At 52.0% G+C, this 20,832-nt stretch overlaps 1 protein-coding gene across 2 annotated transcripts; it reads left to right on the top strand.

Moving 5' to 3' along the window:
* The first annotated feature begins 278 nt into the window (after positions 1-278).
* On the top strand, positions 279-19,248 carry INPP5K (inositol polyphosphate-5-phosphatase K). 2 transcript variants are annotated; one of them, XM_028520728.2, is made up of 12 exons: positions 279-701; positions 2,512-2,619; positions 2,943-3,051; positions 6,581-6,697; positions 7,026-7,201; positions 7,752-7,863; positions 8,535-8,644; positions 15,825-16,011; positions 17,089-17,226; positions 17,456-17,539; positions 17,677-17,781; positions 17,977-18,806. In XM_028520728.2, the coding sequence occupies exons 1-12, from the start codon at positions 649-651 to the stop codon at positions 18,028-18,030; spliced, it is 1,353 nt and encodes a 450-aa protein (XP_028376529.1). In that variant the 5' UTR covers positions 279-648; the 3' UTR covers positions 18,031-18,806. The 2 variants fall into 2 exon arrangements, with proteins under 2 accessions (XP_028376529.1, XP_035890293.1); XM_036034400.1 differs by lacking the exon at positions 279-701 and having other exon boundaries at positions 2,950-3,051; positions 17,977-19,248.
* Positions 19,249-20,832: the final 1,584 nt, after the last annotated feature.

Consider the following 20,832-nt stretch of genomic DNA (forward strand, 5'->3'; position numbering starts at 1 on the left):
AGCCCAATGACCAACAGGAGGAAGATTACCTGGAGTTGGGTGGGGGAAAGAGACTGGATTACTAGCAGGACTGGCTGGACCGCCCCTTCCCTACTTCGTTCTTTGGGTCTCCGGGCGCTGGGATGTTGTAGGGGGACGGGCAGCGCATAAATTAGAGCTCTCAGGTTGGATATTAGCAAAATCTGCAGGAGCCCAAGACATCCTTGTGGGCGTGCCCACGGCTGGCGCGGGAAGACCGCCCCCCACCCCGAGCCGGCCGGCCTCGCGCGGTGCAGTCTGGGAGCCGCGGGAGCGGCGAGGATGGCTCTCAGAGCCCCGCGGTTGGCATCTCCGCAGCCGCACCCCGCACGCCGGGCGGGGCAGTGTTACGTCGGGTTCTGTAGATACGAGGACACGCCTCACACGCCAGATCCCCTCAGCCTTTCACCTTTTCGCGCTTGTTGAGAGTACCGCCCCTTCCTCCGGGCCTCACCAGACAGTGTGCTCCGTGCGCTCAAGCCCCGCCCCTTACGGGAGCCGAGGCGTAGGTCCAGAATCCGGAAGGAAAACAATCCGGCAAGACTGAGCGGGCCGGGACCTGCTGTCTGCGCAGTGCCGATCGGTCCCGGACCGGCTGGAGCGAGTGGCCGGGCCACCCGCGTGGGGACGATGGCGACCGTGAACCCGTTAAAGCCAACCGAACCAAGAGCCAGGAAGCTCAGGTGAGGAAAGACAGCTCCGGGCCGAGTCACTGCTTCCGACCCAATTGGGGCTGCGAATCTGGGGTAGAACCATTGTGGGAGAGAAGAGACCAGTCCTACAGAGCTGCTTCTAGTTCGGAGGTCCTGCCAAACTATCCCAGTGTAGAGCAGGCTAAGTTAAGTCCAAGCCCTACGTCCCTCCCAAACTCAAACCGCCGAGCTACTTTCCACTGGGGCCCCCAAGAAGGTGCCCAGTTGGCTTCTGGCGGAGGCAGTGGTGTTGGGCTGTTTGAAGTGAAAGACATAACGAAGCATTGTCGCCTCACCCGTAGGGTAGAAATCTGTTGTTTTGATCAGCATTTACATCATGGGGTCTGCCTGATCCCCTTGTGACCTCCTAAAATTTGAAATCAGATTTAAATAAGATGCTTTGGTGAAGTGACAGTAGCTTGGTCCCGTGTTTGCTCTGGAACAAGGAACAAGGCTAATCACCATCTTAGTGCAGGTCACGATGCAAGGATTTGCTGCTAGTCGTCGGACCTGAGAACTTGGGCAAGAAGTCCCGACTTTTGCTTCCCATTCACTTAGATCAGGTCCCTGGAAAAACACAGAATCTTGAAGTAAAAGGGTTGCCTTTCTTAATCTTCTATTGGACAGCAGGGGGAGATCGTAAACAAACGAAGCACAGAATCTCTGGCTGAGTGCCTGGTAAGGTGTTTTTTTGTGTTTTGTTTTTGTTCGGCAAGGAGCAGGAAGTTGCTTTAAGCCGGCCAAGAATTTCTTGAAGTTGTGCTTTTTCAGATCATGGACCTCTAAGAACAGGGATCTGGTGGAGAAGAGATGTTTTGGGATAACCTACCCTTTTCTAACCTCCCATTCTAGATCTGCCGCTGCTGCATGGTGTAGCTAGGACTCACCTGAGGCTTGGTGGCTGTTCTTGTTCTCCCCAGGGTTTGTAGCTACTGCCTTCCCCGGACTCAGCACTGCCTGGGGCTTCCTCAGAGTGTTCCTTTCCTATAACTATTCCGTGGAGATCTCCAAGTCTCCCCTTCTCCTGAGCCTCTGATGGGATCCAGTGTTAACGAGAGTTGCTGATCTAGTTCCGCTGCTTCTCTAGGGCTCATGTGAAGCTGAGATGGAGCATATCAGTAACTGATGGCTTTTCCCAATCGACGGCAGACTTTTGAGAGCGATGTTGAGAGACCTATTAGGTAGAATCATCTCCTTAGGCTCTCTTAAATGCTGGCAGAATTAGTTGTGCTTCAGGGATTCCCAACCATAGGAAGGAATGAGGAAGGGAACATGGTGTTATATCTGTTATTTTTGAAATTCTCCTGTCTTGTGGTGCTCATCAAAAGGTGAAACCTGAACCTCAAGAATCACTCTGGCGATCCTAGGGCCCCTCGAGTTGAAGAATGGGGAGTGGGGAGTTGCTAACTGAGCCGCAGATGATTGCTGCAGTGTGAATGGTTGATGAAATTAATAAATTCCTGACTGTCCACCCCTTCCTTTGCCTGACCCCAAAACCTCTGGGCCCTCTTTGGCAGTTCTCCTAGTGTTGGCAGCACCAGTGCTGCCAGATGTAGGCAGCTTTCGGCCTGCGTGGAGAAGCCAATCCAGGGTGGGAATTTCCTGCTTCAGAGGACAAAGGTGCAGATGGAGGGCTTGTAGTTCAGCTCCTCTGTCACCACCATCAGATGCAGAAGCATGTTTCCCACTGTGATAGCAGTGGATTGCGGTGCAGCCATTAGCAGGCCTACGCCCCCATCCATTACCTGGGCAAGGTGTTATCCTCCTTCCTCCATGACTTCACTTTTCATCCCTTCCACAGCATACACGTCGTGACATGGAATGTGGCCTCTGCAGCACCCCCTCTAGACCCCGATGATCTCCTTCAGCTGAACAACCAGAACCTGAATCTGGACATGTATGTCATTGGGTAGGTGTCTGCAGGGCCCCTTCACTCACCCCTGTGTCTGAGATCAGGTGAGCCTGACCAGTCCCAAGTTGTCCCCATGGGGAACTGCTATAATTTCCTCCCTCGCTCTGGAGTCTGATGGCTAGGAGCTTTCAGCTTGCATCAAGGCCAGTGCCTCTTGTCCTGGGTCAGCAATGGCAAAGGGGTGGTGATTCGCAGCCAGGGGAGGGAGAGATCATAGCCATGAAAGCCCAAGGCTTGAAAGTCTGCTCAGGGCAGCACAAAATGTCGGCAGAGGCAGTTCCCTCCAGGATGGGGGACAGCCTCTGACCTGGGCCCGGCAGTTTGCAGGAAATGGACTGTGGGATCATGAGCCTCCTTGCTGACACTGCCTTTGAAGACCCATGGAGCAGTTTCTTCATGGATGTGCTTTCCCCTCTCAACTTCGTCAAGGTAACTTTCAAGTTCATGGGCAATTGGGAAATGCATCCTACCTCTTGTCACTAACCCCCCCAGTCCATTGGTCTCCCACTTGAGCTTTTGTGTTGTTTCCCATTTATTTAAAGGCCTAAACCTCAGTGACACCTGTCTCCCTGGGGCTCCCGCCTACTCTTGCCTTTCCAAGGTAGCTAGCACAGGGGCAGGGCCCCAGGGTTAATTTACACCTTAATATTTTTCAGGTTGGGAGAGCTCCTTGGGGAGATGCAGCAGGGCTTACTAACAGCTCAGTGCCTACCCCATCCCCAGCCCACCATGCTAGATGCCTAGTGTGCGATCTCTGAGTATAATAATAATTGCTACCATTTATGGAATTCTTACATGGTATTAAGTATTATAAATAAGCTCCTTATTGCATCATTTAAAATCTTAACAACTGTCTTGAAATGTACATATTTTACAGATAAAACCAAGATTCAGAAATCATACAGGCTGTCTGGGATTTGAATCCAGACCTTTTAAACTTGATAACCCATATTCTTAACTACTGTACTTTATTGCCATATTGGGGAGCTCTAAGGCTGGCAGGTACCCCATGGCTCACCCTCTGGTATCAGAGGGTGTCCTCTGATTATAGGAGTCATGCATCTTAAGTTCTCAGGAGCTTAGGGGTAGAAAAGGGGAGATGGGTGCAGAATAAAAGGATTGTCAGTCTGAAGGGTCAGTATTCTCTGGGGAATTATTTAGCTCATGGGAGAATCCACAGGAAGCCTCCTGATTGCTGATCTTCACCTTTCTGCCTTGCATAGCTGAGGGGTAAAACACACTCCCATTTAAAGCACCTAATTCAGGACTTCTTGAAAATACCAGAATTGCCTTATTCTCTTCACTGTGACTGGATTTCTTTAGAATTAATTCTACTACCCTAGTGTGTTTAAGGGTGCTAAGGCAAGAGCTGTGACTCCTCCCACGGAGGGCAGAGCCAGGAGCAGGGAATACATGGTTTGGTCCTGCTACTGAGGCTAGAAAATGCCAGCCCCCGAGCCCTTGGCTCCCTCCAGATCAAACTCAGGCCTCCTCCTGCAGACAGGGAGCTAGATCCTCTCAAAGGGCAGAACCACTTCTCTCGCTGCCCACTCCCTTCCCAAGACTGGCAGCCTCCTTGCACCTCAGCTAACTGGTGAGGGATTGGTGGAATGGAACTGAGCCAAGGAAATGAGCTCAGCCTGTGGCAGGGACACAACCCGTTCTACCCATGCCACCTCCCAAGGTTGGGAGGTCAGCCTGAGGGCCTGGTGCCCAGAACAGATGACCCTCCTATCCCCAGGCAAGAACTGAGGTGAAGAGGTGACCCCTTGTAGCCTATTTCTTGGACAGGAGTAGGTTGAGAAGCCTGGGGCTGCCCCCTTGGCTGGCTCCAGGACTCCCAGTCACCTCCTTTCTAGGCCTTTCCTTAGCCCCACCCACTTCATTTCCTCTAACTAGAATTTCCCCTACAAATCTCCTGCCTTTCCCCACAGCCCCACCCTTTCTCCCAGTCTGAGGCTTTCCTGCCCTACCCCCCACTCCTCCACTTCCCTTCTTCACAAAGTGGACTGGTGCCTTTGCCGTGGAGCCCCAGAGCCCCAGTCAGCTCTGGGTAAGGGTTAAACTTGAAACTCTTCCTGAATCTCTATCTGTTCCCTTGAGAGTCAGTCCCTCAGTAGTATAGCCCTCCTTTTACTCTCATTACCGTGTGTGCCCGTGAAGGGTAGAAACCAAGACGGGGTGCAGGGTGGGGTTGTGGACACAGTTGTAGGGTTGCTATCTGACCCTAGGTTCTCACGCCTCCCTCACTCAGGCCTGGGTTTGGGGTTCCCCCTGCTTTGTCTCCTCCACTGAGCCAGAGCTCCTGACCTGCAGGATCAAGTTTCATAATTCCTGGAAGGCCCCAGTACGCGCTCCCCACCCGGGGATTTCCTCCTTGGCCTCTGCACTTCATGCTCCGGAAACAGCAACTCTGAGTGGTGGATGCAGACAGCCTGAATCTGAGAGAGAGGGTGACTAGCTGGAGCCCATTCTCACGTCCACCCCCCCCCGCCTCCATCCGTGGCCACACACAGCATGGCTTTTGGCAGGCCTGGTACTTGGATGTTTCTGTCCAGGTAGTCCTGGGCTTCCTTAGTCTCCCTGAGCCTCAGTCCTTCATCTGAAAACCAGGGACAGCGGTTCCCTACAGGGCTGGTGTAAAGATTAAATGGGATATGAAGTACTTCAGTAGATGCTAGCTGTTCTCCCCAGCCTGCGAACACTTGCCCTCTGTTCGCACTGTCATCCGCTCTAGGTTGCTTTTGTGAACTTCCAGCTGCCCACCATCTATAGTTATTTGGGGGAGCATTTTTTTAATTTTCACTGAGCTATAACGTATGTACTACTGATTGATGGATTAAAATTTTTATTTTATTTTACTTATTTATTTTTAGAGAGGGGAAGGGAGGGAGAAAGAGAGGGAAAGAAACATCAGTGTGTGGTTGTCTCTCAAATGCCCCCAACTGGGGACCTGGCCCGCAACCTAGGCATGTGCCCTGACAGGGAATTGAACCAGTGACCCTTTGGTTCACAGTCTGGTGTTTAATCCACTGAGACACACCAGTCAGGGCTGATGGATTTCGTTTGTATATACATCCCTGTTACCACCAGTCTAGTCAAGAGTCAAAATATTCCTAGCACCCTAGAAGGTGCTGTCATGTTCATTCCCTGCATTTATCTTTAAGAATCCTTAAACCAGCCCTGGCTGGTGTGGCTCAGTGGATTGAGTACTGGTCTGCAAACCTAAAGGTTGCCAGTTCAATTCCTGGTCAGAGCACATGTCTGGGTTGTTGGCCAGGTCCCTGGCTGGGGTCAGTGGAGAGGAAACTGATTGATGTATTGCTTGCTCATTGATGTTTCTCTCCCTCCCTTCCCCTCTTTCTAAAAGTAAATAAATAAAGTCCTTTTTTTAAGAACCCTTCAACCAAAAAACAATAGTTGCTAGTTAATTCTTCCAGCATCTATGAGATAGATTCCTGCTCTATCAATTAAATAATAGGCTGAGAGACTTGCCCAGTACCAAACACTAAGAGCCCCGGCCAGGATTTGAACCTGATTTGGCTAACTTCAAAGTCAGTGCCCTCAGCCACTACCCTGTATAACTGCAGTCCTCCTTGAAGCCCTGGCCCACAGGGGTGGTGGCGCATTGGCACCCAGAGGACCTCAGGAGGACACCATCAGTGAGAGGAGCACCTAGGCGTGCATGGGGCAGCAACTGAGAGTCGATGCCCTCCCTATGGCAGGGTGCCCTGGCAGCCTTGCCTTCTCTCTCCTCAGCCCCCAGGCCCAAGAACAGACACAAACATGCTCAGTTCCTCCAGTGCATCATTTAGCAACTAAAGGGGGTGAAACTCTGAGACTTGAACTAAGATACCATAGATCCTGGGGAAGGGTGTTTGTGTGGCACAGGGCCTGCCAGGGACACATGTAGCCTGTGCAGGGAAATGCATGACCGTTGTCCTCCCCTGTCCTGCAGGTCTCCTCTGTCCGCATGCAGGGGCTCCTCTTACTGGTCTTTGCCAAGTGTCAGCATTTGCCCTTTATCCAGATCCTCTCTACTAAGTCCACCCCCACCGGCCTCTTCGGGTTCTGGGTAAGAACTGAGTCTCGTCTGAGTCATGGGAAGGTCTGGGAGCTTCAGAGCTGGGAAAATGGGAGAAGGAGTAAAATGAGTCTTGGCATTCTGGCCAGGCCGGTGTCCGGCATACCCACTCTCTAGCCTCTGGGGGTTTCGCATCCTGAGACCTCAGGCTGGATGAACTGGGTTCCCGGGTGGAGAGCTCGCCCTGGGAAGCTGAACGTCTGGCCCTGGGAGATCCTGTGGGGAGAAGAGACCATCTCTCCTCAGGCCTACAGTGGGAAAAGAGAGGTGTGTCCCACCCACAGCAGCTTCCAACGCCTCTGCCCACTCGTCCTACCAGGGGAACAAAGGGGGCGTCAACATCTGCCTGAAGCTTTATGGCTATTATGTCAGCATCGTCAACTGCCACCTGCCCCCGCACATGGCCAACAATGACCAGCGGCTGGAGCACTTTGACCGAATCCTGGAGATGCAGAATTTTGAAGGACTTGATATCCCCAACATCCTGGACCATGAGTGAGCACGCAGTCGCAAACTGCTGCCCCTGCCCTCTTTCCCGCACCAGCCCAGGCAGATGTCCTCTGCCCAGTCACTGCCGCCCAGTCAGAGGTAGTCTGTGCTCCTCTCCCATCCTCGTCCCTGACACCCCATCTGCTTTTCTACCCGGCTCTGCCTGCCTCAGGTCCAGGACCCATCCCCCTTCCCTGCCTGGAAGCCCTGGCCACTCCTGAACACGGCTGGGCAAGAACCCAGGGGTTCCTGAGGTCACTCAAAGGGCTGGTTCTCAGCCTTGCCTGGTGGCCAAGTGAGGGAGGGAAAGGGTGGGAGGGCCAGAGCCTGCTTTGTATTTGCCACTTGCCCTCAGGGCTGGTCTCTTCAGCCTAGCCGATGAGGTGGGAGCCGTGGGAACAGTCCTGGTGGGGCTATGTCCTGAACTTCACCTAGCACTCTCCCAGCATCTGACTTCTCATGTGCAGCCCCTAGAGGGAGCCGGCCTGGGCCACCTGTTGAACCCCTTTCTCTGTCCTCATCACAAACCTCAGGCCACCTTCTTTTCTTTCTGAAGCCTCATTGTCTGGTTTGGAGACATGAACTTTCGGATCGAGGACTTTGGGTTGCACTTTGTTCGGGAATCCATAAAAAGTCAGTGCTACAGTGACCTGTGGGAGAAGGATCAGGTATTGATGGGGCTGAAGGGGTCCAGAGGGGTGATCTGAACCCATGGTGGAGGTACAGCATGAAATGGGCAGAGGGCTGCCCACGTTCCCTAGTGTCTGTTCCCCTTTCCCAGTCCTCTGAAATCCCTGTCCTTAGCAGGGAGGAATCTGACAGGGCTTCGCACCTGGGGCGGGGCAGCCAGCCCTGGCAGGGCCTTGTCTTCATTTGGGGAAACCGAGGTATAGCTGCATTATCATCGGGAGCAGCTTTGGCCTGCTGAGCACCAACCTCCTTGTATCCCTGTCGCCCTTCCCATCCCCAGACTTGCTTGCCTCCCGGAGGATGAGATACCACCCATTTGGGGAACCCTGGCCACCCCCGTCTCCCTTCTGACACCTGTCTGCTAGGGGCTCCCAGAGAGATGGAATTCAAAGCCTGGTCCCTGTAGTCCAAGGACTGGGAAAGGGCAGGCAGCGCCTCCCCTGGGACTGTAGGGTAACGTTTGTGAAAGGTTTCAGCTGTTGTCCTGGGGGTGGAGATGGGGTGCTGAGGCTGCCCCTGTAGCTGTGAGGAAGGGAAGTGGCATCGCTTGACTCTTTCCTCACTTTGATGGCTGATCCCTTAAATGGAGTGTGCTCCCGGGCCGTGGAGTCAGGACCACTGGGAGATGGGGCCGCGCCTTTCTCTGCAGCTCAGCATTGCCAAGAGGTGTGACCCGTTGCTCCGGGAGTTCCAGGAGGGTCCTCTGCTCTTCCCGCCCACCTACAAGTTTGATAAGAACTCCAACAACTATGACAGCAGGTGAGAGCCTCCACCTATAGAGGGTCAACATACCTTGGATCTGGAATTGGCCTGTGAGGAGGAGACGGGGAGCCACGAGTCCTGGGAGCCAGGCAGGGCTGCCTCAGTGCAAGTGGGAGCTGCCTGAGAACAGCAGTTCTAGGGAAGCAGGAATAGATCCAGCCGTCACCTCTCAGCTGCCGCTCAACCCCTCTGAGGCACTGACTTGGGAGCTGTTCCAGATTGTCCTCAGAGAAGGCAGGTGGGGGAGCTGGTGATGGCAAGGATCGGGGGTGAGCAGCAAGGCAAGTAGGGCCATAGAAGAAGAGGAGGCAGCTGATTCCTGACTTAGGAGGGGCTGCTTTTCAGCGTTCTGGGAACCCCTCCCCACTCCCCAGGGCTTTCTGGTCCTCCCCAGATGGGGGCTTGGCTCAGCCAGTTACTGGTATTAAGCACCCCTGCCCTAGCTGTGAGTGGGTTAGGTACTATTGAGGAAGGTAAAGTAGTAGTCATCAGTGGAGAATTTTATGGGGGAAAATATGGACAGTGCTTCTAGTAGTTAGAAGCACAGCTCTGCATCTGCTGTATGACCTTGGCCAATATATTCAAGGCTTGACTTTGTCATCTATAAAGCAGGGGTGATAACAGCACCCACCCACCCATTAGGTTGAGGATTGAATGAGATTAGGTATGAGGATTGCATATGTAGAGCCCAATACCTGGCGCCCAGCAGGCACTGTGATGACTGCTATTATTATTTCTAGGTCCATGTCTTCAGGTGGTAGTTTTACTGAAAACCTTCCTAAGAAGCAGAGAAGGGGTAACCACCAAAACCTGAGGCTTAGGGAGAGGGGCAAAAGCAGCTCTGGCAAGGGGTCCCTGGCCCAGCTTGGGGCAAGGAGAGAAAAAGAAGCCCTTACATGTTATGGGGCTTTTTGTTTTACTTGGAACAGCTCCTTCATTTATTCCTCCTATCAGAACTGTCTTCTGAGGGACATAGGAGGTCCTCCAGGACAACCTAGGCCTTCGGGATTTAGGAGTTAAATAGGTACTTTCACAGCCATGCCAAGGCGAGAGGCAGAAGCACCGGCCCAGGGCTCTCAGTGGTATGACAGAGTCACAGTGTCTCTGCCAAGAAGTGGGGTCAGCCATTGCAGGAGTGTGGAGCAAGATGGAATGGGGTCATGGCCTGCACAATGCACACAAGAAGAGGCCACAAATACTGGAGACAGAGTTCAGCCAGGGCAACCGAGTGGGCCAGGAAGGAGGTAAGAGGGCAGTCTGCAGCTGGTCCAGGCCCACAGCTGCAGGGAGACTGCCAGTCCCCCAGCCATCCGTTAGAAATGAGGGCCATGGCAATTATAAGGCCTTAGTGGGCCAGGCTGGGGCCGTGGAAGCTCAACCCTCCACCAATTGACTTATTTAATTTTTTTTTATTTTATTTATCTTACAATGGTCACAGTTGGTTACTTGTGTTTTATTTATTTACGTCCTCCTTAATTTACAAAAAAGTTGGAATAGTTTGTATATTAGTTTTCCATTACTGCATAACAAACCAATCCAAATATAAGAGCTTAAAGCAGCACAAGTGTGTTATCTCTCGGTTCCCCCATGGGCCAGCAGTGAGGGCACCGTTTAGCTGGACCCGCTGCTCGCACAAGGCTATGCTCAGGTGCTGGCTCGAGTGGTTGCAGATCGTTGGCACAGCTCATCCCCTGGGGGTGTGGTGGTGGTCCCTATTTTCTTGCTAGTTTTTGGCCAGGATGATTCTCAGCTCCAAGGAGCTGCTCCTCTTCATTGGCAGTTCACAGCTTAGCCGTCAGCGTTCTTCCTCCCCACCAACTGACTTTAAAACCTCCCTTGCCATGAGGAAGAGAGCTGCTGACAGGCCACGTAGCCAAGTGTCCCTTTGCCCCCACCCCCAGGTGTGGTGGGGCAACCGTCAGGAGACGGTATGAGAGTTGTTGCAGACAGCCGGGTGTCGGCCACAGTTGGCAGGACTGAGATTGGGCGGAAAGGCTCCGACGTGTTAAAAGACTTCCCCAGGTGGTTTAGCACAGGATGGCAGAGCTGGAGCTCAGACCTGAATCTCTGGACTCCAGCTCACAATGCTTCCCCCTAGCCCGCAGTACCTCTAAAGTCACTACTCTTTTCGCCAGCAGCAGCAACAGCAGCAAAAAGGAGGACGGGATCAGGACAGCAAAGTCTTGCTAAGGAGGAGGCAGGTACTTATCTCCGCATCACAGATACAGTCCACGTGGTGGCTGGTGTGACTGAGCACTTTTTATTGCCAGGCACTGTACTGAGGGCTTTGCCTGCATCACTTCACTTAATTCGTACCATATCCTTATTAGGTAGGCACTTGTTACTGACTCTTTACAAATAGGGAAACTGAGTCTTGGAATACCTAGGAGAGTAACAGTAAATGATGGAGCAAGAATTTGAACTCGAGTCTGTGACTCCAGGAACAGGGGCTGGGGGGTCATTACAGGAGGGCACAAAAACTAAAATATTGACGGCTGGAGCCAGGGGCCAGGGCAGCTGGGAGTTCCTGCCATGGCCAGGGCCCAAGCCCCACACTGTGAGCAGAAGCCTTCCTGCCTCATCAGACTGGTGTTTGTCCTTGATAACCAGTTCAGACATCATCTCTAGTAGAGAGCCTTCCCTGACCCACCCTTCCCTGTCTCACTGAGAGCTCTCTCCTGTCCTTATGTTGCCACAAGCATTGTGTACACCACACTTTCTTTGTTACTCTTAAGACATAGTGAGCCTTTCTTGCTGTGCTGTGGATGCCAGAGTGCAAAGGTAGGATCTGATTTATGACCATCCCCAGAATGTAGCATAGTGCCTGGAATATGTTTGAACTGGGAGCCTGAAAGGACAAAAGGGAAAGATACAGTATTTAAGGAGCAGCTAGTCTAGCAGAGGGACCCACCCATAGCAAAAGATTCAAATACGCACTATCAGGTTCCTTGGTCGGCAGACAGAAGGTCCCAGAACTCTACGTGGAAGTGCCAACGGAGGTTGAGGCAGGTGGTGAGGGGAGCAGCTGAAGCCAGGAGGAGTCAGTCAGAATTGTCAAAAAGGCAGCCGAGTTTGGCGGAAAGAAGGGCAGGCATTCCAATCAGTCAGCAGCACTGATGAGGGGCAGATTGAGTGGAGCCTGACCCAGCCGTACAAAGGAACTGTGAGTGAGTTGTGTGCAGGGCATGGGAGGCAGCTTCGCCAGCCGAGGCAGTGTCTCAGAGCCAAGATGTAATGAGAACCGAGGTCAGCTCCATTACACGGGAGGGTGAAAGGGCTGAGGGCCAGCAATCCTGTTAAAGTCAGGGATTGCAATAGGGTTTTGTTACATGAACCCAGTCAACCTCTCTGGTAGGCAATGGGCAGAGGATATTATCATCAATCTAGTCAGGACTCGTGTCCAGAGTTCAGTGAGACACTTAGAAGCTGTCTACAGGAAGCTGAAGGGGGAAATGGACCCCAAATGGACGCATCACTACTTTTGGATCAATAAATTGGCTCAGTTTTCTAGGCTCTTAAACTGAGAGAATCTTGCAAAGCTGCTTGGTTTTATTTATTTATTTATTTTTAAGTAAAGGCATACTAATCTCCAGAAACAGTTCTTGTATTTAGTTCTGACCATTCAACCAAAAAGCATGAGAGAGGCCCCGTTCATGTAACACACTGTAAGCCCGTTCTGGCAGCTGTGAACGGGCCACAGCGGGTGGGCTGGAGGAGCAGAGTGTGGCGGAAGGAGCGCAGACTGACTCCACAGCCGGCAGACCAGGCAAGCACCCCACTTCCCCCTGGACAGGGTGACCTCTCTGAACTTCGTTGTCCTGTAGGAAAAAAACGGGGTCTGTAACATTCTTCCAGTGTCAGAAGGATTCGAACAGTCTCTGGGGCACCTGTCACTGCCTAATGCACAGAGGGACCCCTTGTTTAGCTACACTGTGACTAGAAATGGAGAACTGGGGGGAACGTGTGTAATATTTAATTGGTACACATTTATTCTGCTTAATTTTGTGGCTCAAACAAGCTCTTTAAGGACCTTGTCAACCTCATTTATCAGCTCTCCAGGTGGCCTGGCATATAATAAGGGCTCAACGAATCTCACTGAAAGAATGAGTACTACAGGTGGCCAGGGGCGAGCCTGGGCCAGCCATGGGCAAGGAGGGAAGGCTGAGAGGTACCGAGGAGGAAGGGAGACTGGCTGTGGTCAGGCCTTGGGGAGGATTCTGATGTGACAGCAAATCTTGGGCTCTTAACTCTGAGGGAAGTTGGGGAAAGGGAATGGTTTGAAAGGGAGAGTGGTACATTTCCGAGGCTTATTACCAAGTTTTAAGCATATGTTAGGCACTGAATGTGCAAGACTCGGGGTAGTGTCTGGGATAGAAATACCACATTCTGGTGTCCACCCTGGACACCCCTCAGAAGAGTGAACTGGTGAAACAATCCACGGAGGCCTGTGGTGGTGTGGCCAGTTACTACTTCCTGACTGCTCCCTGGGCGTGCTGTAATTTATTTAATCTTCACAATGGCTCTTTGAAGTAGGTACTATTATCAGCCCATCTTAGAGCTGGAAAAACCAAGGCTGGAGTGATGATGTCACTTACTTACCCAAGGGCACATTAGCCTTTTCATCTTTTCAAACTAGATTACTGGTTTATTCTAAAAGGATGTAACTCAGGAACAGGCAAGTAGAAGAGAGGCACAGGGCAAGGTGTGGGGACAGGGCCGGGAGCTTCCAGGCCCGCCATTCGGCTGGGTCTCCACGTGTTCGCCAGCCCAGCACCACACGGCTCTTAGTTACCAGGGCAGACCCTTCCCCTGACTGGTCTCTGACCCTAAAGTCCAAGTTCACCAACTGAGGTACTGTTTCTGCCTCTCTTGCTAGAGAACTGTATCACTGTTGAAATGACAACCGTATGTAAGAAATGTTTTTTTGTTGTTGTTGTTTTGTGTTTTTTTTGTTTATTTTATTTATTTATTTATTTATTTTTTATTTTTATTTTAATCATTGTTCAAGTACAGTTTTCTCCCCCCTACTCCCATTCCAGCCCACCCACCCAACCCTCCCCCAGAAATGTTTATTTAAAATAGTAATTAAATAAAGGAGAAAACAAAAATGGCATTTCTAACTGACTCTAAGCCTGTGAAGATACAGATACATTGAGATTAGAAGGGCATTTTTGAGGAGAGAGATTGAGCTTGGGGTTAAGTTAGTTTGTGTTCCCAAGCAGTTGTCTGGTACCTACTATGTGCCAGGCTCTGTACTAATGCTGAGAACATACGGAGACTCCAGGAGCCAGACTTTGCCTTCCTAGTTGACACACTAACTGCTATGCTGACTGGGAAACAGACAATTACAATGTAATGTAATGGTGAAAATACTGGTGTAAACCCTTTGGAGGAAAGAGGAGAGGACCGGACAGCTTTATGACAAAGACATCATTGGAATTGGGCCTCTCCCTGTGAAAAAGGGTGCTCCAAGCAAAAGCTTCTAGACAGGCAGGGGTGTCCAACCCATGGGCCATATGCGGCCCAGAATGGCTATGAATGCTGCCCACCACAAAATCGTCAATTTACTTAAAACATGAGATTTTTTTTGTTTTTGTTAGTGTTTGTGTATTTAATATGTGGCCCAAGACAACTCTTCTTCCAGTGTGGCCCAGAAATGCCAAAAGGTTGGACACCTTTGTTATAGTAAAGGTCCTAAGGCCTGAGAGAATCTCCAGTGTGGGGTGGGTCTGGAGCAGTGGGAAGAGATGAAGGCAGAGGCATCAGGCTCCTGAGCACCTTGAAAGCTGCATCTGGGAGACTTGACCTGTATTCTAGAGGCAATGAAACTTCTTAAACATTTTAAAGTAGAAAATCTGACTCATCTGACCAGGCTTTACTATTCCGTGGGTCATTCAAAACTAAGGGGGGGCACTGGCTGGTGTGGCTCAGTGGATTGAGTGCCAGCCTGCAGACCAAAAGGTATCAGGTTCGATCCCCAGCCAGGACACATGCCTGAGTTGCGGGCCAGGTCCTCAACTGGGGGTCTGCAAGAGGCAACCATCAGTGTTTCTCTCCCTCTCCCCCCCCCCCCCCGCCACCTCTAAAAATAAGTAAAGTAAAATAAATAAATAAATAAATAAATAAATAAATAAAGTTTTTTAAAAAAACAAGTCAGAGGAACCCAGAAATATCAACTGTTCCCCATCCCCATTTAAGGATTCAGGGTCTCCATTTGGAGGGAGGGGCCTGGGTGCCCAGCCCGCCTTAAAGAATAACCAGTAGCTGCTTCAGCAGGGCTGGGTTAGGAGTCAGAGACTTGTTTGTCTTAGGGCAACTATAGGTACCTAGTGGAGGAAAACACTCTTGTGTCCAGGGTTGTAGGTCCTTGTGCTTCTCAGGGAAAGTGGAAGAACAGGTAGGTGGGAGGTGTCTCACCTGACTCTTAAGAACAAAGAACCATAATAGGCAGTGTCTACAGAGAGCTTATATCAAGCACTGTGCTAAACAGTTTTTCTGCTTTATCTTATCGAATCATCTCAGCAACCCTGTGAGGTAACTAGTCATCTCCATTTTACAGAGGAGGAAGCTGAGTTCTAAGAGGGCCGGGACAGGTGATGCAGAGCTCATGTCCTGTGCTCGGGCTGCCTGGCGCGAACCCTGGCTCCACCACTCAGGAGCTCTGTGACTTTGGGAAAGTCACTTCCCCTCTAAGCCTCGATCTCTGCACCTATAGAGAGTGAAGTAAACAGCACGAATCACAGGCATGTAGCGAGCATTCCCTACATGCGTCCCTGTCATTTCCCAAGGTTGCACGTTTAGTATGGGAGAAGCCAAATTCAGCTCGGGTTCTGTCTGACTCCAAAATCCAAACCTCAGTTTCTTTGATCTACTGCTGCTGTTGCTTAAGAAATAAGAAAAGTTTTGCAATGGAATGTTTCCGAGTCACCGTTTGATTCATAAAAACATAGACTAGGCTGAGGGTCTTTGGCTGAGTCTGAGAAGGGCCAGCATACTTTTGATTCTGTTGGGCACCCTCCTTCCTGCTGCCAGGCTGTCCATGCTCCAGCTCTGGCCCAGGAGGCTCATGGCTGCTAGTGGGCCCTGGTGTTAGGGGCTCCAGGAAGCTAGTGGGGGTACCTAGTGCTCTCCTGCCAATGCCTTTTTTTTTCTCTCCATTCTCTTCCCCCACCCCCAGTGAGAAAAAACGCAAGCCTGCATGGACTGACCGTATCCTGTGGAGGTTGAAGCGCCAGCCCCGCTCTGGCTCCTGCACCCCCAGCCTGCCAGCCCCCCACTTCTCACTGTGTCTGAGGAGCTACATCAGCCACATGATGTATACCATCAGTGACCATAAGCCTGTCACCGGCACCTTTGACTTGGAGGTGAACTTTCGGGCTGTCCAGCACTTGGAGGAGCAGCCATGCTGGGTCACATCCTCAAACCCTCCAGCCTTGGATTCTAATGTCAGCAGATCCCCCAGGGGAGACCCATAGGAGGACATGATTACCCTTCCTCCCAGGTCAGAGATCCCAGCTCTTCTGAGGAGCTGTTGATGGCTCTGCCTGCCAGAAAGGTGCTCGAACCCTCTGTGAATAGGTTTCCATTTCCTCTTGTTACTGCCCCTTGGGCTGAGTTCCATTATGCTTATTACCTGCTATGTGAAGTAGAACTTCTTTTATTTGTCCTGAACCTGCCTGTGTCAGGTTGCAGAGGGGGTTCCCTCCATCCTTGAGCTTTGCCATCGACTGACCAAGTCAGTGTTAACCTGTGAGCTGCTGGCTGCCCTCAGCCTTCCTCTTTTCATCCTCATTTGTCTGTCTTTGTACCATCTGTTCTTCCCCATGCCTATGTCTGTTCTTACCACAGGCACCCTCCCCTGAAATACTGAACTTGGGTCCTTGGGTCATGCACCCTGAAGGCCTAAGAGCAGCTTCCGAGCTCTTAAACCTGTTAGCAATTCACCCCATTCTTTCCCACCCTCACCCCTCAGCATTGGGCTGTCTGTTTGGTTACCCAGCTGGCCCTCTACCCCGTCTTTCCTGCCAGAGCCAGCCGCGCCTGTCAAGCCTTTGGTCCTTTCTCTCTCTTTTTTTTTTTTTTTTAATTGATTGTAGAGAGAGAAACGTTGATTTGTTTTTCCACTTATTTGTGCCTTCATTGTTGCTTGTATGTGCCCTGACTGGGGATTGAACATGCAATCTTGGTGTATTGGGATAACACTCGAACCAACTGAGCTACCTGGCCAGGGCCTGGCCCTTTCTCTTTCCAGCTGGCCAGCCAAGATCTGCTACTTTGTCAGGACATCCTAACATTCTGTGCCCACCACCTTGGTCCCCACCCCCCACCACGTGCTTGACCCTTACTTGTTAGACTTGTTAGAAAGACACAGTAAGGACACTTGTCTCAGAGAAGTGAATGATGCTATGGATTTTCAACCTCTTTCCCATCCTTCTGTGTAGTTGAAGCCGTTGGTATCTGTCCCACTGATCACCCTAATGCCAGAGGGACTGTGGACCATGGAGAACGACATGCTGATCAGCTATACCTTGACCCCAGACTTCCCCAGCAGCCCCTGGGACTGGATTGGACTGTACAAGGTGATGTGATGGCAAGGCAGGGAGTCAGTCAGCCACTTCCCTCTGGTTTATCCGTCCCGGGACCCACGGAAGCTGGCACAGACTGAAGAGCTCACCTAGGGACTGGCAGTCACGGGGAGGGAATACGGTATGATAGCCAAACCTAGGGGTGTGGTCATCCTCGTCTTAGGGTTTGCTGTAGGTCCTGTGTCCTCCCAGACCACTGACTGCCCAATCCCCCCTCCCACAGGTCGGGCTTCGCCACATTAATGACTACGTGTCCTATGTCTGGGTTGGGGACAACCAGGTCTCCTTCAGCAATGGGCTGAACCAGGTACCTGCCCCGCCTCCTGAGAGAGGCATTCCACATCTCCCACAGGAGGGCTTGCCTGCTGGGTGACTTGTCGCTAACAGCTGGGTGGGACCCAGGGCCCTGGAGCTGACCCCGTTCCTGTCCACCCTCCCCTCCAGGTTTATATCAACGTCAGCGATATCCCTGAGACTGAGGGTCAGTTTCTCCTCTGTTATTACAGCAACAGTCTACGTTCCGTGGTGGGGATGAGCAGTCCCTTTAAGGTAAAGTGGTTGGGGCGGGAGGGAGATGCAGAGAGGACTTGAGCTTGAGCCCCTCATCCATTCCCTGAGGCCACAGGCCTAGGAGCCCATGTGTACCTGGAGCTGCAGCAGTTGGGGAATGACAGTGATGGAACAACATGGAAGAAAACATGTTCTTTCTTCCCCTCCCGCTCACTGCCTGTTTTATATCTGCAGATCCAGCCTTGTGCCTTCCTGGAGGAGGACCTACTGGGTGAATCCCAACTATAGATGTGAGCCTAAATGAGGAGGGATCCAGGGCAGAGGCCAGAGCTGGCAGCCAGCTCTGCTCACTACTTCCAGGCCCGCTGGGGGCCCGGCCCAGCCCCCCGAGGAGGCAGCAAGTATCCTTCACCTCCCAAGGGGAGTTCTAGCCACACTCCTTTGCTCTCTCCAGTCCAGACCCCTGGCATTAGTCACTTAAATACAGGGTTTTGTTGCTGAGATGTGAGTAAAACCAGCTAGTTTGTCAACAGTGAAGACCTGGGCATCATCCACCAAAGGTGGGAAGGACCCTCCAGCCTACATCTCATTTCTCGATCCCCCAACCCCAGCCCCTGCCCCAGTCTCAGTCCTGCCCCAGCAGGCCTGCCAGACGCATGCCCCATCTGGCGCCGGCCTGCATTCTCCTCATCCCATCCTAGGCCTCAGGCTGCCCGGGACAGGGAGATGCTCACATTTGTACAGGCTCCACCAACTTGCTGGCACAGCAGCCCTGGGTTCCAGGAGTCTTAGCATCTCATCTCCTGTCCCCCTGAGGGATGGGAAGAAGGTCTGGGATCCTTGCTTTGAGCAGAGGCAGCATGACTAAGTGGGCAGGATGGAGGGGCCCCTTTACCAGGCTCTTATCTAGGGGTAGTAGGCAGGTTGAGTGCCCTGCCTGCACCCCCCTGGGCCCTGGTTCACTGCTGGTGGATCATTCCCTGAACCTGGCATCTTGTGACAGGTTGGCAGGTATAGAGAAGCTGTGGCCACAGGCTTTTCTAGGGTGGTCTTTGCCCAATTGAGCTCATCTGCCCCTCCCCTTGCCTGCAGTCATTGGCCAGGAGCCTGCCCTCTCTCTAGACAACTGTGGGACCTAGAAGTGGGGGCCAATGGAGAAGGCCAGAGTGAAGATGTTTTAGAAAATCTGGCCCTGGGGGTCTTCAGAGAGCATTCTCCGGGTGCTATGTGGACATGGCTATCCCTACTCCTACCACTTGCCTCCAGCCACTGGTGACTCAATGGCCCTTCTCCCAGGAAAAGACATCTCAGGGAACTACTCTGTGACTGTCACAGCTGTCCTATAACATGGAACTGAGAAACACTCCAGTTGTTTTGCTTCCCATACTCCACCCTGGGAGCCATGTGGGCTGTTAAGAACTGTCCCCCTGGCTCCTAGTGGGCCTTGGCTGTCTGTTTTCTCTGTTACATGGGGGGATAATGAGAAACATGGCTTTTACACTTGTGTGTGTGACTCCTTTGTGATGACGGTGGGAAGGGGTGCGCGGTGAGGGGCCTTTGCTGGACTCCAGGATGAGGGCCCTGTGGATCCAGACTGGACTTTGTGTCTGCTAATGACATGTTGCCTGGGAGAGAATGGGACGAGGGTCTGAACTAGTGACCCTCTTGGTTCCTGGCCCACTTGAGGTGTGCTTTGGGGCACTTAATGCAGTCTGCTACCCAGTAGAATAGGTTTCCTAGAACTGATAATTCAGCAAAGGCGCTTACTCCGCTCTCCATGGCTCCTCACCTGTCACTCCCTCACCCTGAGCTTTGGTCCTGAGTTAAGCTATCCAAAATCACCATCTTGTCTTTCTGTCCTAGATCCCCCCTACCTGGAAGTTTCCCTGGTAACCTCTTTTCCCTGTCCCCAATACACACACACACCTGAAGAACCCCGAACCCTTGCGCTTGCCCACTTTACTGCATCTCACATGCACAGCCATCACGGTGCTGTCACATAGCACCTTCCATTTGTCAGATGACAGCCCAGAAGTGCTATGCAGAGCCAGAAGCAGGAACTGACTCAAGACCTGAGTTTGAATCAGAGTTCCATCTCTACCCACATAGTCTGTTGTCCATAAAATACAAATAATGCACCTATTCACAACATAATTGTAACAAGTTGTACCAAAAAAACAAAAAGGCTATAGCTACATCCTTTTTTTTTTTTTTTGAGAGTGAGAGAAGCATCAGTTCCTTACCTTGATTTATTACCTCTTGTATGCCCCCAACTGGGGACCTGGCCTACAACCCAGGCATGTGCCTTTACTGGCAACCAAACCAGAAACCTTTTTGGTTCACAGGCTGGCACTCAGTCCTCTGAACCACACCAGCCAGGGCACTACCTCCTCATTCTGATTAATGTAGCCCTGGGGCTGGATCTCCAGGGCTCCTGAGTCCAGGGGGCCCCTGTTTCTCCCTGTGGAGCAAGCTTGTCCTCTGCATGCCCACCTCTCCCCTTCCCCTGTAAATCTACATTGGTCTCTATACCCACCTCATGTTGCAGGGCCCCTCCTAGCCTGGCAGGGGTGGGACCAACAGGATTGAGAGGCGGGAAAGGGGAGTGCTTTCCCTCCTCTTGGCCCCAGTCAGGATATAGCCACTCTGGGCCCAGCCCTGACCCTCTGAGTGGAAACAGGAAATATGTGAGACTTCATGTGTTCTGGGTCTCTGTGCCTGGCTCCACGGCTGATAAGGGCCATTGTGTGGCTGCCGGGGATGAGCCTGCTCGGGATAGATGTGCTTCCTGGAGGAAGGAAGGAAGCTTTGCTGGTCTTTCCGGGGCGGGGCAGGGGAAGCTGTGAGGAGGGTAGGGAATAGTGCCTGGGGGAATGTGACTGCCCAACACGGGACTTCACCCCTCCCACTTGCCCCCATCCACTTCCCCTTTCTCACTTCCTATAAGGAATGGCTGGAGACCCAAGGCTCAGTCCCAGGCCAGGAAAGTGTCAGCTGTGATTTCGCAACAATAAATATAGAAAAACAGGAACATTAAGGGTAGGGGACACCTGAGGGTGCTAATGGAAAAGTAAGGAGCCACCAGGGCTA

Source organism: Phyllostomus discolor, chromosome 8, assembly GCF_004126475.2.
Source record: "Phyllostomus discolor isolate MPI-MPIP mPhyDis1 chromosome 8, mPhyDis1.pri.v3, whole genome shotgun sequence".
NCBI lineage: Eukaryota > Metazoa > Chordata > Mammalia > Chiroptera > Phyllostomidae > Phyllostomus > Phyllostomus discolor.

Coding starts and splice junctions, on each gene's coding strand:
- INPP5K (XM_028520728.2), top strand. CDS start 649: ATGGCGACCGTGAACCCGTTAAAGCCAACCGAACCAAGAGCCAGGAAG. Junction 7,864..8,534: donor ACCTGTGGGAGAAGGATCAG/GTATTGATGGGG, acceptor CTTTCTCTGCAG/CTCAGCATTGCCAAGAGGTG. Junction 17,227..17,455: donor ACTGGATTGGACTGTACAAG/GTGATGTGATGG, acceptor CCCCTCCCACAG/GTCGGGCTTCGCCACATTAA.